The sequence below is a fragment of the Lotus japonicus genome, chromosome 5, assembly GCF_012489685.1.
Source record: "Lotus japonicus ecotype B-129 chromosome 5, LjGifu_v1.2".
In the NCBI taxonomy this organism is placed as follows: domain Eukaryota; kingdom Viridiplantae; phylum Streptophyta; class Magnoliopsida; order Fabales; family Fabaceae; genus Lotus; species Lotus japonicus.
The window spans coordinates 44627860-44643175 of record NC_080045.1 but is presented as its reverse complement, the minus strand read 5'-3'; the positions used below and the strand labels follow the sequence as shown (position 1 = coordinate 44643175).

At 37.3% G+C, this 15316-nt stretch overlaps 2 protein-coding genes and 2 non-coding genes across 4 annotated transcripts; 2 read left to right on the top strand and 2 right to left on the bottom strand.

The window, feature by feature from the left end:
• Window positions 1-3231: 3231 nt before the first annotated feature.
• LOC130718312 (auxin-induced protein AUX28-like) lies at window positions 3232-6546 on the bottom strand. Its single transcript, XM_057568885.1, has 5 exons — window positions 6074-6546; window positions 4953-5182; window positions 4384-4516; window positions 3819-3880; window positions 3232-3596 (listed from the first exon to the last, which is right to left on the bottom strand). Exons 1-5 carry the CDS (start codon window positions 6400-6402, stop codon window positions 3559-3561), a joined length of 792 nt encoding a protein of 263 aa, XP_057424868.1. The 5' UTR covers window positions 6403-6546; the 3' UTR covers window positions 3232-3558.
• A 5613-nt stretch (window positions 6547-12159) lies between these two features.
• Window positions 12160-12266, bottom strand: LOC130721650 (small nucleolar RNA R71). Its single transcript, XR_009013571.1, has one exon. It is a non-coding gene; the product is annotated as a small nucleolar RNA R71 (small nucleolar RNA).
• An 807-nt stretch (window positions 12267-13073) lies between these two features.
• LOC130719619 (uncharacterized) lies at window positions 13074-13664 on the top strand. Its single transcript, XM_057570237.1, has one exon. The coding sequence runs from the start codon at window positions 13074-13076 to the stop codon at window positions 13662-13664; it is 591 nt and encodes a 196-aa protein (XP_057426220.1).
• Window positions 13665-14810: 1146 nt separating this feature from the next.
• On the top strand, window positions 14811-14917 carry LOC130721654 (small nucleolar RNA R71). Its single transcript, XR_009013575.1, has one exon. It is a non-coding gene; the product is annotated as a small nucleolar RNA R71 (small nucleolar RNA).
• The last annotated feature ends 399 nt before the right edge of the window (window positions 14918-15316 follow it).

Below are 15316 nucleotides of genomic sequence, written 5' to 3'. Positions count from 1 at the left end.
GAAACCCGATGGTTCAAAGCGGTTGCTCCGAGATTGACCCGTTCCAGCCTCTCCTCTCACCTCCTTCTCTACAGCTCGAGAAACGACGAGAAGACGGCCTCGATTCATACCTCCCAACGCTACCAAGCTCCTTACCTTTCCCCGGATTTCATCCTTCAATCCATGCAAGAAGTAGCCTTGGTATTGCTTCTCAGGTAGCTTCGGAATCTGCGCGACTAAGTACTCAAACTCGGTGATGTAGTCGTCTACTGTGCCTTTTTGCCTGAGTTTAGTAAGTTGTTCATAAACATCTCCGTCGCCATGGCCACCATAGCGCTCCAACAGCGCATCCCGCAGCCGCTCCCAGGTCAACTCCTCCTCCGATTCGAGGAGCGAGTTGTAGAAATGGATCGTACCACCTTCCATACTCAGCTGCGCCAAACCAACCTTCACCTCCGGCGATGTTCCCTGGACGCGGAAATACACCTCCGCGCGTGAGATCCACCCCGCGGGGTCCTTACCGTCAAAGAGGGGTAGCTCGACTTTCTTCACAGATTGCCGGAACTCCTCCAAAGCTTCACCCTGGAGTGACATCCGACGAGATCCTCCTCCTTTTTCCCCGGAAGATTCTGGGGTTTTCTCATGGGTTTTGACACCAGAATTACCCACAGGACCGCTATCTTCCTCCGTGGGTACCTTTTTTCCCACCGCCTTCTCTACCATTGCCAATAGAGTCGTAGGCAGATCCGTCACCGCCGTGGAGACCGCCGAAAGAGACGTTCGCATAGCAGCAAGCTCCGCCTCCAGAGCATCGATCTTAGCCTCCATTTGAGTGAATGCAACCTTAGTGGTTTTCTTGGGTGGCATTCACTGATTTCGACGGATGAATTGATCCGGTAGGTCGGACCAAATTGTTAGGACCCTATTTCCCTAACAATGAACAATAAGGAGAAACAGAGGAAAGAATGCAGTAAGTGATTGTTTATTGAATGAAATTGGCTGAATACAGAGAAGGAATGGTATTCCTATCCTGACAAGAGCTGTGCTCCTTATAGGAAGCTCAGAGCTTCCTATCCATCTCTTAGCTAACAGAATGAATAAGATGCCTCTCAACCTCTCTCCTAGCCTTCTTTATACTAAAACGGTTACAATCACACCCTCTCTCTTACACTCAACCTATTCTGTTATGCTGAGCTCACTCTTAGTTGCCTTGGATATTCTCTTTCTTTCTTCTAGAATACACCTGCCAAACCTTAGGCCCAATCCTTTCCTGCACTAGCGGCCCACTGACATTTTTAGTCCTAACAGATTGTTCTTACTTGTTCCAAATGTGGCTGCAAATTAAACAAATCCCTCTATTCTATGCCAGGCTAGCCGTATGGAATGCAAAACTCAAGGATGTTTTTCTACAACACGGCTACATTCAATCTTAGGCTGACTATTCCTTATTCACACAACGGACCTCCACTATTTTATTTCTGCTCTGGTTTGCGTTGATGATTTACTTATGGCCGGAAATGATATTGGAGAGATAGATGATCTCAAGCAGTTGTTGGATGTTATGTTAATGAGTTACTTTTAGCAGGATATGGAATTGCTCTTTATCGGTGCAAGTATGCCTTGGACTTGCTTGCACACACTGGTATGTTGGGGGCAAAGCCATGTACAATTCCTATGGATTCTTCAATTAAGCTTCACAAGACTACAATTTCTATGGATTCTTCAATTAAGCTTCACAAGACTTCTGATGATCCCTTTCCAAATGTATCTAGTTACATAAGGTTGATTGGGCACCTTTTATATTTAACTAATGTTACATTAAAATAACACACGCAGAAGAGCAAGTACACTCTATCGCTCAAGTAATATAGGATATGAAAGTCCCAGTTGTAGAAGGGAGTAAGTAAAGAAACCAATTTTAAGGGGAAGTTCATAGTTCAGACAAATATAAGTTTGAAATTGGTGTTGTGATCTTGCGAGCAAAGCAAGTAACAAACAAGATTGAGAATCAGATAGAGAAAAGTCTCGAGATTGCAAAGTAATTGAATCATCTCTCATGATTTTATATATGTTGCCTAAGAGTTGTAGGTGTCAACTCTACTTCAAGTTAGATAAGCCTCCAAGCTATACCCAAACCACATACCACCTAGCCGCAAGAAGCTACCTGAGAGATATTACACTACCTAACCACATGCTAGTTGAACTAATCCTAATACATCTACCAGGAGTGCACCAAAACTAATTTCCCACACTTTATTTTAGGTTCCATAGTATATAATTCCCCCGTCAGGAGTAAACTACCCTACTATATTGATACGATTAATTACTTCATACTGAATTAAGCGAATACACAAATTAATTGAAATAACAAGAACATATATAAAATATCAGGGTTCAAATCATCTTATGCATTGTAAAAATATTGAATGTCTTCTTTTTTTTCTTGAGAGGGAATATTTCGAACACATACAGTCCCTAGTAACTAACATCTTATAGAGAAATGAAAATACTAAGATTTCTATTCTTATTCTGTCTTCTCCCTGCAAAGATATGTGTGATAGCGTTCTAATGTTTAATTCTCTAATCACATGATCCTCTCTACCTTGGCCTCAAACCCTCATTTAATTGAAATAATTAGGTCTAATTCAGGCTCTCTACCAAGCGAATAGGCATGGCCGTCCAACTTATAGGGAAACGGTCGTGATTACTGAATTGACTTTGCGCCAAAATCGTGCATGACTTTGACACAGTCATAACTTGTAAATTTGATAGAGCACGACCGTGCCCTTGGGTTACATGTTCGTGCTTCCTTCTCAGTACGTAAGTCTCATATTAATTGCTTGTTTTTCTTGAGTATTTTTTTTCTTCTTCTTATTGAACTATTGTAACTATATAGAAAACACATGAGTGCAAACTAAATTTGTTTTTCTGGGGCGCGAATATTTTTTTTCCTCTTATCCCTTATAATTAATTTCTCTTTTTTCCTCTGTTTGAATAACATGAAATAAGATAATATAAAATTAAACTTAATACAACACTCTTCAATGGGCATACATATATAAATGCTCTTTGAGGCACATGTTCTTGTCCCCCACCAAATATATCATGTCAGCTCGTCCATTCTTGACCTAAACCAAAAAATCTGAAGCCCATATATACAAATTTATTTTTCTCACTATACATTATACAAATAATAAATTGAATGCATATAGAATGAAAATGGTGAAAATTAAGTAAAATACAAACGATATATAGGTACAACAGACAAGCACATTATTGATCAGCTTACTATTATGCAAGCACACAACAAGTAAAGAAATAAAGTCTTGCGACATAATTCAGATCGAGTCATTATCGTTTCTGTTCACAATATATACTTAGAATTAATCTCACAGTTTTGTTTGGAATATTATATAACAAACCATATTAATGATACACAAATATAATTAACTATATTTTTAACACCCTGCTTTCTTTGTCCATCCGTGTCTGCTGCAGCTTCTTCACCTTGCTTGATTCAGTTACTAAGTCAACTTGGACCACATGGAATATTGAGCAGTTGCAATTGTAACGACTAGTCTAGCTCCTGTTCTTGCATTTCTCCATGGCTCTTGGTGCTGACACATACATAAACAAGTTAATTAACTTTAGAATGTGTTTTTTTTCCTTCTAAATTATAGACTAGTCATTGCAATTCTCTACGGAGATAGATATTTAACAGTAGTGTGTATATGACTGAATATATAGAAGGATTGTACGTGCATGCATGAATCATGACTAATGAGCAGGGTTTCTTTTTTGAAGTAAAAGTAACTGAATTAATCGTTGTATGTACTAACCGAGTCCAATAGCTTCCTTTCCTTTCATGATACGTAAACGCTTGCATGATTCAACAAACATCCTGCTTGCCATAAAGAAAATAGTCATTATCATATGCAAAACTTTAGTTTCAACAAGAAATGTGTAAGGATAATAAATCATAAGTAACAGCAAGAAATAAATATGTAAGAAGTAAATATGTGAGTAATAGTAATATATTTTTTCTTGGTTTTACAAGGTATATCAGTATGCAATTATGAGATTAATTCTCTCAAGTTTCGAAAATCACATTTAAATGAGTACAAATCTCCTGATAAATCATTTTCTATACACACTACTTATAAAATCAAACTCTAAATTAATTAGTATTTGAAGAGTCTAACTATCTACTACTATCAAATGATAACCACATGAGTAATATAACAAGACAAATTGGTTAATTAATTGGTATAGCTAGCATAATATATTACTACTAAAGGATATGCTTATATATGCCGATGCACATGGAGGAAATTATGAGGTACGTGTAATTATTGCAGGCAGAAGAACAATTATGGGTGTTGAAGTGGAGAAATGAAAACTTACTCCCATGGTACATCACCGACAAGCATCCAGTCACCATCCTTGTCTTCATAGGTTGGGACATAGTCGGAGTTCAAAAGATCCATCAACTTACTCTCATTCATGAAATCCTTAATGCCTTGGGACTCGCAATTTCCTTCAATTCATCAAACAAAGCAATAATTAATTGTTATCATCAATCACCATGACCTCATTCAACTCATTTAATTTTTTTTTAGACCAAGTAAGTACCCCACACAACACAAATTAATTCCCAACAGCTTCTGATCACTATTATAAGTAAAAATTAATTTTTTAGATTCATTGAATAAATATTGACCACATACATCATTTATTCAATAAATCTAAAAAACTAACTTTCGCTTATAATAGTGATCAGAGAGTGTATCTATAATACTCGTACTGAGTGTTAAACAACTGATTAGAAAAGGGTTTCATTTTGATGAGTGTGGTTTGAACTCTGAAACTCATAGTATCAAAGGGATGATTACTTAAACATTTACGATAAAGTATTTAAACAAAGGTACATATATAAATGTGCCGATAAATTTGGTGGTTAAATAAATAATTACCAATGGTGAAGGAGCTAAACATTTTGCCTAAGGCATCAGAGAGATCTTTGTAAGTCTTGTACATGCTCAAGTCCACTTTGCGGAGGTAAGGTGCTCCATCCATGCTCACTTTCACAAAGCTTGCATTAGGGCTGCTGTTCTTCTCGCTCTCTTGATCTCCGCTGCTCTTTTGGGCCGCAAACATGTTCTTCCGGAACGACCGAACTGGTGGCCAACCCACCACTTGCGCCCTAATTAATAGTTTCATTTCAATCCATCACAATATTCGTATAATCAATCACTTTTTCATTGAATTAATTAGTTTGTGTATGCATGTGGTTGTGTAATGAATCTAATAAAAAAGGCTTAATCAGAGATCTAGAGAAGTCCTAGTTACTTAATTATGATATATATGATATTCTACATACATGAATAAATATTTAGTCAAAGTTAACTTTAAGAATTAACAAAAAAAACTGTTATATTGTCAACTGTTTAACTAACTAGCTAAACTATATGAAGCCATGGGTAAAGGGTATGTTGTAATAGAGATGAAAGCATCTTTGAAATTAAGGTCAACACTACTCCAATAAGATGTAGAAAAAAGAGAGAGAAAAATGAAGAGAAGAAAGAGGAAAGTGATAAATGTGATATGATGTGATAGAAAGAAATAAAATAAAAATGTAGCTTAGGAAAGATGTTGATAGTGTTATATGTTGTTTAATTAAAGATTAGGATTGACATTAATTCTCCCTTTCCCACTCATGATCTATATTGTAATAATTTCTTTGATTTTCATTTAATTTCTCATCATCTAAAATCCTCTTGGCTAACTCTGGCAATCCCCAAATATAATTAACCATAACTTTAATATAAGCAACAAACATGAATCCTTGTTTTTATATGCTAATTAAATGGAAAATCATGAAAGTTAGTAAAAAGTATAAAATTAAATTAGCCCGAACCTTTTCCCCTTTTCTAATTCATCCTTAAACAAGTGGTTGAGAGGTTAAACCCAGACTTTTGCGAATGAATTTTTTTTTATTGCGCTGATGCTGATATGAGAGATTAGACTCATAACTAACACTATGGTATTTAAGACAAAGGAAAAAAGCATGCATGGTAAATTATTAACTACTTACTTAGCAGGAGGAGGCTTGGCAGAATCAGAGACCAGCAGGGTGTTCTCCTTAGGCGAAGAAGTCTTAAGCTTATCACGTGGATCTGCCCCACCAGCAGCAGCCGAAGCAGAAGAAGCTTCTTTAGGGGAAAGGTTAAGCATCAGATCCACAGTAGTGGTTGCTGTTTCTTCAGTCTCAGTCGACTCAGTTTCAGAGAATCCTCTCTTTCTCATCACAGCTCCTTCTGCAGCAGCACCTTCAGTACCAGTGCCTGCTGCTGTGCCTCCATTTCCAGGCAACCCAAGGCCAAGCCTCAGCTCAGTTTCCTCAAACACCATCATCTTCTCCATATGATGAATTTTTCACTCTTTTTCTCTCTAAACTTCTCTTTCTCTCTCTAAGAATTTTGGGATTTGGTTGCAATAATAGTACTGTGAGTGGGGGAAGGTATAGGGGCAAGGCACGTTGAAGTGGGGGAAGGAAGGAAGGAAGCCTTTGCGTTTTGGGCGGGGTGGCCATTAATACATGGATGGATGGGCCGATTTGTCTTTTCACATCCAGCTCTTCCAGCAATGGGATCGCGACACGTGGACAAATGTGTGAACTAGACTATTCCAACCTTGCTGGGAAAGGTGAAGACATGGTCATGTGTTTCCTTCCTATGATTGTTCATTGGAAGAACTGGAAGTGGACACCACTGCTGGCTGCTATAATTATTTATCCAATAATGATATTTGTAGAATATCAATGGAACAAAAAAAAAAGTAGAAAATGATGTATGATGTAATGTAATTATATAATAGAGAGATAATATTGAGTGTTTGTAGGGGTGTTTTAAATGTTGGTGATTTACATATCATTTTGTTACATATCCCCTTTGGATATTTTGAAAAATTTATCTTCACACCATATTTATATTCCATCAAAATCAAGTGAAAGATACACAAGCTGAGAGTTAATTATTATATATATATAAGATGTGATCAGATAAGCCCGTCCAAATCACTTAAGGGAATGTTGATCGAGAGGGGAGAACGGTGAACTTCTTATTGACAGGGAGCTTCTACGAAAAAACACAAACTGCTATGTCGTTTGAGTCATATCGATGGGGGTACCGCGAAGAAACTCCAACCCAAGTCAAAATTGAAGAGAACGATGAACTTCAATTTTATATGTGGAACAAAAAAATTGAAGTTTCACAATTTTTTTATCCAAGTGGCGCCAAATGGGATGCCACGTCAATCATTGAGACCATGTCAACGAGTTTCGTTAGCTTTTGGATGACAAACTAACGAACTGACTAAAATCGTTCATGTTAAAAACACCTGGGAACAAAAGCGCTTGTTTTAAACGCAGGGGTCCACTTTTATACAATCATATTAGATTAAGGATCAAAAGTACAATTCAGCTTTCTGAAATTCACAATCTCTTCCATAAATACATGAGGTTAATTAATTTTAGGGAATAATATGAAGTGCTTCACTGTTAGAAAAAAAAAAAACTCTTAAAAATTACTTATAAATAGAGACGGTGAGAGTAATTATTTATAAATGAGAATTTTGAAAATCCAAAATGTCTGAAGGCAATTCAAGCTCATCGCACCCACAACTAGGTCAACTCTATCCTTGATCTTAGGGGGCGTTTGGTAGAAGGGATCTTTAAAGATTCCCGGGTAAGTTAGGTTGGGAATGTAACATTCTCATGTTTGGTACAAGTTTCAGAAAAAAATATTCCCGGGTATTGTGGATTCACAGGCATGCAATTTACATTGATTTTCTCCAAACTTCATTCCCATGTTCAAGGATGGGTATCTTGCATTCCCATGGGAATGAAAGTTATTTCCCACTAACTTTTATTTTTACTTCAAATTTTATATTTTTAAATATTTTAATTAAATAAATTTTAAAAACATACATGAGAATTGAATTTATCAACCAAACACTTTTTTAAAAGATGTCTGGGAATATCATTCACATCATAATATCCCTGGGAATCCACTTACCCGGGCATGATTTTTGATAACTTGTAACAAACGCACCCTTAAGGTATAGTTGGGCCGCACTTCTAATTTCAATACTTTGTTATAGGAAAGTTAAAACATCAATGATATGTACTATTTTAATTTTTTCACTCAATTTCTATTCCAATGTAATAACATCATATATCACACTTATCATTATCTATCTTGTTTTTTATTTTATTTAATTTCTCAAATTATCAACACCCAAAGAGTCTACGTACGTACGGATCTTATTGGAATTAAAATGGAAGCACTTTATGCATCTTTCATTGTTTTGGTGATAAATTTGAGGGATTATATATTTTTTTTTGAAAATTTCCCGCAAATTAATTAAACTGGAGGCAAAGACGTCAAAATGTCAGCAGCTACAACGGAACGGCCTCAGGAGGCACCTCTTCTATCCAGACATGGCCAGCATAGGAGGGTGTGTTCCTGGCTAAAAAATCAGCAACAGTATTGCCATCAAGGCTAACAAAAACAACCGAAAACAAATCAAAAGAACGGCTAAACCGAAAACAGTCATCAAGAATAGTAGACAAGTAATTATTCCTCCCATCCTGAGGTTTCTTCCACATCTGGAAGAGTTGGATGCAGTCAGTCTCAAGACAAACACGTATGAAGCCAAGCTCCAAAGCCAACCCAATAGACCAACGAAATGCCAAGGCCTCTGCCACCAATGCCGACGAAGCGCGCTCCACCACTGAAGCAACAACTGCAAGTACCAACTGATGACCTGAGATTTAAGGCTATTTTCCTAATTTATTTGCATGCATTTTAATGTATTATTTAAGATATTTTAATCATTTTAGGACACTCTAGGCCTATTTCATGCATTTTAATATTTTTATTTAGTTTTAGTATTTTTCTACATTTTATATTATTTTTCTATATTTTATTAGGATTTAAATTAGCTTTATATTTTGTTTAATTATTATTAGGATTTATTTACTTTAATTTAGGATTAGATAAGTTTATTTTAAGTCGTTATCTTATTTTTATTTTGCTAGTTTTTATCTATCTTTAATTAGGACTTTTTGAATTATAGATTTGATTAGAATTTAGTTGGTTTATTTTGAGATTTTATCTTATTTTACCTTATTTTTATTTAATTTAATTTCTGGAAAAATCAGGAAAAGAGAGTTGATACTGCGCTGAGGGTCCACTGTAATTACCATGCACGTGCGGAGATCAGATGGCTGCAGCATAATTCCATCCACGTGTCGTGATCAGGCCTGAGGTCCACCACAAGATAATGGGTTGTGAAGCGCTAGATTCCACCCTTATAATGTCTCCACCAATTGCAAGGTGACACGTGGCAGCATCAAAAGACAAGGATTTTTGCTTTTTCCAAGCCTGGGCCACTAGGATGGCAACGGGTAGGATTGGGCACGGATTTTACAATTACCAAACCCAAACCCAAATCTCAGAACCCAAACCCAAACCCAAACACAAACCCTTATGGGCGATAAAATGAAATCCACGCTCAAATCCATTGGGTTTCGGATTTACCCGAAACCCAAACCCAAACTCATTCCTTACGTGAAATAGCAACCCGATCCATAACCTACTTTCATAAAAAAAAGTGAAATTCATAGAAAGAAAGAAAAACAAATACTATTCATCATCATCATCCATCACCAAAGTGAGACAACAATAGTTTAGAATTGACTTTCTCAAACATACAAAAGTACAATTAATCATCAAACACTAAGAACAAAGTTTATAAATATATACATGTATGAGAATTTTTTTGTAATTTTATGTTTTGGGTATCTTTGGATTCGGGTTTGGGCACAGATTTAACTAATACCAAACCCAAACCCATAAATTGTTGGCTAAAAAGCATTTTTGGCCCCTGATGTTTCAAGTTTGTGCAAATTATGCCCCTACTCTATTTTTGTCGACGTTTCTACCCCTCAAGTTTTCAAACAGTGCACCGTCTACCCCTCTGTCAGTCAGGCTTTCTCAGGAGAGGTTCATGAGTGGATTGTAGAGATGAATAGGAGCATATGAAGTTGATGATGATCAAGGAAATGATATAAATTAAATTTGCTTGATGTATATATCAATTATGTATGTAACTGAACTGGTTAAATGCATGTTTTGCTACTTATAGGTCTTGAGTTTGAATCTCCCATGCCCCATTTTTCCAATTACACTTGTAATTTCCACGTGGTAGGTCCAAAAAATATATTAAAAAAAAGCCAAATCAGCTCATTCCGTTAGTTTTTTAACATCTGACTGACGGAGGGGTAGATGGTGCACTGTTTGAAAACATGAGGGGTAGAAACATCGACAAAAATAGAGTAAGGGCAGAATTTGCACAAACTTAAAACATCAGGGGCCAAAAGTGCTTTTTAGCCTAAATTGTTATAGTAACGGGCAAAACCCAAACCCAAACCCAAATCCAGTCAACTCGGGTTTTGTCCGTCAAATCGGATCGGGTTCGGGCGGGTACCCATGGGTTTGGGCAAAATTGCCATCCCTATGGGCCACGCGATTGAATGAAACGGAAAAGCACAGTATTAGGGATGTATATATTTGCAAGATATATAATATCAAGGGGGACGTGAAATTGGAGGGGAATATTAGATAGCAGCTTTTGAGCCTTTTCCTGGAGTTAACCCTAACATTGGAGCTTTTTGAAAAACCTTTATTTTTCTCAATAAATTATTTGATCATGAAAGTCATGCTTGGCTAAACTTCCGTAGGTACTTGGGGTGTCTGGTTTGACTCTTTTGATCTTATGTTTTGATATACTTTTTAGACTCATGAATCCTATTTTTATTTATGAATTTCTCATCTTTTATCTATGAATCTTTATGCATGAAGATTAACTTTGCTATTTTGTATGCGATTGAGAAATCGGTAGAAAATAGGGATCCGGTGAGGAATTGATTAGGAACGCCTACGCCTTAGAGATAAGGGTAACTTCTAATTGTGTTGGCTAGTAACTAAGTACTTTAATTCTCCAATTGAATTCGTCTAGGAACTAAGAGATTAGTGTTAGCAGTTTAATTGGAAGTTCTGCGTAGTTAAGAGATTATCACGTAGAAACTTAGGCAAGCACCATAAAAAAGTTAGATAATTCATGAGTTAATTAGTCTATTAAGAACATAAGTGAGATTGATGAAATCCTACCTCAGGTACTTCCCCTTTTGATTGCTCTCAATACTACGTACTTGCTTTTCACTGAATTTTACAACTTTGAATTAAGTTCTTTTTCAACAATTATTCACCCCAAACCTTTTTACTTAGTCTTTTTAGTTATTTAATAGGTGAAATTGATTTGGACAACCGCAATCCTTGAGATCGATATTTTATTACTACTTAACGAATAGATACACTTGCCTAAGAGTTATCAAGTTTTTGGCGCCGTTGCCGGGGGTTGCGCTTTAGTCTAGAATAATAGAACCTATTTCTTACTTTTAAGATTTTCCTATATTTTTATTTTTATTTTTGCTTTTATTGTGCTGATGTTACTAACATTTGTTTGCTAGTGTATGCGAGGTACCGTTGATCGTAATTCCCTTCTTTTTGATCCTGAGATCGAGAAGACTGCTCGGATGAATCGAGCTCAACTGAGAAAGCAAAAACAATGGCTGAGACACCGGAACAGATTGAGGCGAGGATTCGAGCTGAATTTGAAGGGCGATATGATGCAGATTATGAAGCCCGGAGAATTCAGCGAGACAGAGAGTTAGTAGAACAGAATGCCAGGAGATCCATTAGGGAGATAACTACCCCTGACATAAGCTTTGAATTTGAGGGAAGTATTGTTCCACCTACTGATGTTCCAGAAAATTTCCAGGTGCCAACTCACTTCATGCACCTAGTGAGCCAACACCAATTTGGAGGGAGTATACTCGAAGATCCATATGCTCATATGGCTACATTCACAGAGCAGTGCACCCCATTGAAGAAACAGGGAATCACTCTAGACACAGTAGGGTTGATGTTGTTTCCCTTTTCCTTAAGGGATTCTGCTGCAACTTGGTTGAGGTCTCAACCTTCACACAGTATTGTATCATGGGATGACCTAGCCAAGAAATTTACGTCAAAGTTTTTTTCAGCAACCCGCACGAGGAAGTTAAAGCAAGAGATCAACTCTTTTCTCCAGATGGATCAAGAGAACTTATATGAGGCATGAGAACGGTTCAATGAGCTTCTAAGAAAATGCCCAAGCCATAATATTTCTCTTACTGATCAGGTAGTAATTTTTTAACCGCATTGAATGACTATACCAAAGACAAATTAGATACTGCAGCTCCAGGTGGAGCTTTTGATGTGTTGCCCACTAGTGAAGCCTTAGTGATAATTAATAATCTGCCAGCCAGAGCTATGCATTACAACAACGACAGGCAGAACAGAAAAAGTGTTCAAGAAGTAGAGACATATGATGCCGTTCTAGCCTCAAATAAGAAGTTGTCTCAGAAAATGGATGCCATAGTGAAGCGTTTGGATGACTGCCATGTGGGCAATGATGATGCAAAATTCGATGAGGAGGTAAAAATACTTACTAACCCCCAAAATAATCCATATTCCAATACTTATAATGCAGGATGGAGGAATCACCCCAACTTCTCTTGGGGAGGGCAAAATAAGTCAACTCAATCAGGCGATCAAAGACAATATTCCAACTAGCGGGGTCATTATCAGGAACAAAGGCAGCCACCTCAACAAGATGAAGGAGCTGGAAAGAAGAACTTGGAAGACATTATGGGGGAATTAGCTCAAACTACCAAGAGTTTCATCAATGAATCTCGCAATAATTTCAAGAACCACGAGGCTTCAATCAAAAATTTGGAGAACCAGGTTGGTCAAATCTCAAAACAACTCGCCGAAAGACCTCTAGGTATGTTTCCTAGCAACACTGTGCCTAACCCCAAGGAAAATATTTCTGTTGTTACTCTAAGAAGTGGGAAAGTGATGCATGAAATTGAAAAGAAAAAAGATAGTGAAGAGAATAAGAGTGAGGCTAGAAATTAAAGTGAATCTGAAATGATAAGTAAGGAAAAAGAACAGAGTGAAGATAGGTTAGTGAATGAGAATAAAGAAAAGAAAACAATTCCTATTGGTTGTGGAAAAATCCCTTTCCCCAATGCTTTAGTAAAAAAGAATTTGGAAAAACAATTTTCAAAATTTTTAGAAGTTTTTAAGAAGCTTCAAATTAACATTCTTTTTTCTGAAGCATTGGAGCTAATGCCCACTTATGCTAAATTCATGAAAGACATTTTGTCAAGGAGAAGAAAACTAAGTGAGGAGAGTGAAACTAAAATGTTAACTGAGGAATGCAGTGCTATTCTACAAAAGAAGCTCCCTCCTAAACTGAAAGATCCTGGTAGCTTCACAATATCTGTTGACATAGAAGGTCTAGCCGTAGGAAGAGCCTTGTGTGATTTAGGTGCTAGCATTAATTTGATGCCTTTGACCATGTTTGAACGATTAGATATAGGAGAAGTCACCCCTACTATGATCTCGCTCCAGTTAGCCGATAGGTCACTTAAGACACCCTATGGAATAGTAGAGGATGTGCTAGTACGAGTTGATAAATTTGTTTTTTCTGTGGACTTTGTGGTGTTAGATAAGTAAGAAGACACTAGGGTCCCTCTCATTTTGGGTAGACCATTCCTAGCTACTGGAAGGGCGTTAATAGATGTAGAATTGGGAACCATGGACCTTAGGGTAGCTGATGAGAGAGTGACATTTTCTGTGTGGAAAAATATGAAACATCCAAACAAGGAGGATGATGTGTTTAGAGTTGAGGTAGTAGATGAGTTTGTGCGTAAAGAATTTATGAGAATATCTATGAAGGATCCTTATAAAGCATTGGGGAAAGGGATTTTTCCACAACCAATAGGAATTGTTTTCTTTTCTTTATTCTCATTCACTAACCTATCTTCACTCTGTTCTTTTTCCTTACTTATCATTTCAGATTCACTTTAATTTCTAGCCTCACTCTTATTCTCTTCACTATCTTTTTTCTTTTCAATTTCATGCATCACTTTCCCACTTCTTAGAGTAACAACAGAAATATTTTCCTTGGGGTTAGGCACAGTGTTGCTAGGAAACATACCTAGAGGTCTTTCGGCGAGTTGTTTTGAGATTTGACCAACCTGGTTCTCCAAATTTTTGATTGAAGCCTCGTGGTTCTTGAAATTATTGCGAGATTCATTGATGAAACTCTTGGTAGTTTGAGCTAATTCCCCCATAATGTCTTCCAAGTTCTTCTTTCCAGTTCCTTCATCTTGTTGAGGTGGCTGCCTTTGTTCCTGATAATGACCCCGCTAGTTGGAATATTGTCTTTGATCGCCTGATTGAGTTGACTTATTTTGCCCTCCCCAAGAGAAGTTGGGGTGATTCCTCCATCCTGCATTATAAGTATTGGAATATGGATTATTTTGGGGGTTAGTAAGTATTTTTACCTCCTCATCGAATTTTGCATCATCATTGCCCACATGGCAGTCATCCAAACGCTTCACTATGGCATCCATTTTCTGAGACAACTTCTTATTTGAGGCTAGAACGGCATCATATGTCTCTATTTCTTGAACACTTTTTCTGTTCTGCCTGTCGTTGTTGGAATGCATAGCTCTGGCTGGCAGATTATTAATTATCTCTAAGGCTTCACTAGTGGGCAACACATCAAAAGCTCCACCTGGAGCTGCAGTATCTAATTTGTCTCTGGTATTGTCATTCAATGCGGTATAAAAAATTACTACCTGATCAGTAAGAGAAATATTATGGCTTGGGCATTTTCATAGAAGCTCATTGAACCGTTCCCATGCCTCATATAAGTTCTCTTGATCCATCTGGAGAAAGGAGTTGATCTCTTGCTTTAACTTCCTCGTGCGGGTTGCTGAAAAAAACTCTGACGTAAATTTCTTGGCTAGGTCATCCCATGATACAATACTGTGTGAAGGTTGAGACCTCAACCAAGTTGCAGCAGAATCCCTTAAGGAAAAGGGAAACAACATCAACCTTACTGTGTCTAGAGTGATTCCCTGTTTCTTCAATGGGGTGCACTGCTCTGTGAATGTAGCCATATGAGCATATGGATCTTCGAGTATACTCCCTCCAAATTGGTGTTGGCTCACTAGGTGCATGAAGTGAGTTGGCACATGGAAATTTTCTGGAACATCAGTAGGTGGAACAATACTTCCCTCAAATTCAAAGCTTATGTCAAGGGTAGTTATCTCCCTAATGGATCTCCTGGCATTCTGTTCTTCTAACTCTCTGTCTCG

Excerpts from the sequence above, each read along its gene's own strand:
- LOC130718312 (XM_057568885.1), bottom strand. The coding sequence starts at position 6,402 with ATGGAGAAGATGATGGTGTTTGAGGAAACTGAGCTGAGGCTTGGCCTT. Across the intron at positions 3,881-4,383 it reads GTCGGTGATGTACCATGGGA|GATGTTTGTTGAATCATGCA; the intron begins GTAAGTTTTCAT and ends TATGGCAAGCAG. Across the intron at positions 3,597-3,818 it reads AAAGGAAGCTATTGGACTCG|CACCAAGAGCCATGGAGAAA; the intron begins GTTAGTACATAC and ends TGTATGTGTCAG.
- LOC130719619 (XM_057570237.1), top strand. The coding sequence starts at position 13,074 with ATGATAAGTAAGGAAAAAGAACAGAGTGAAGATAGGTTAGTGAATGAG.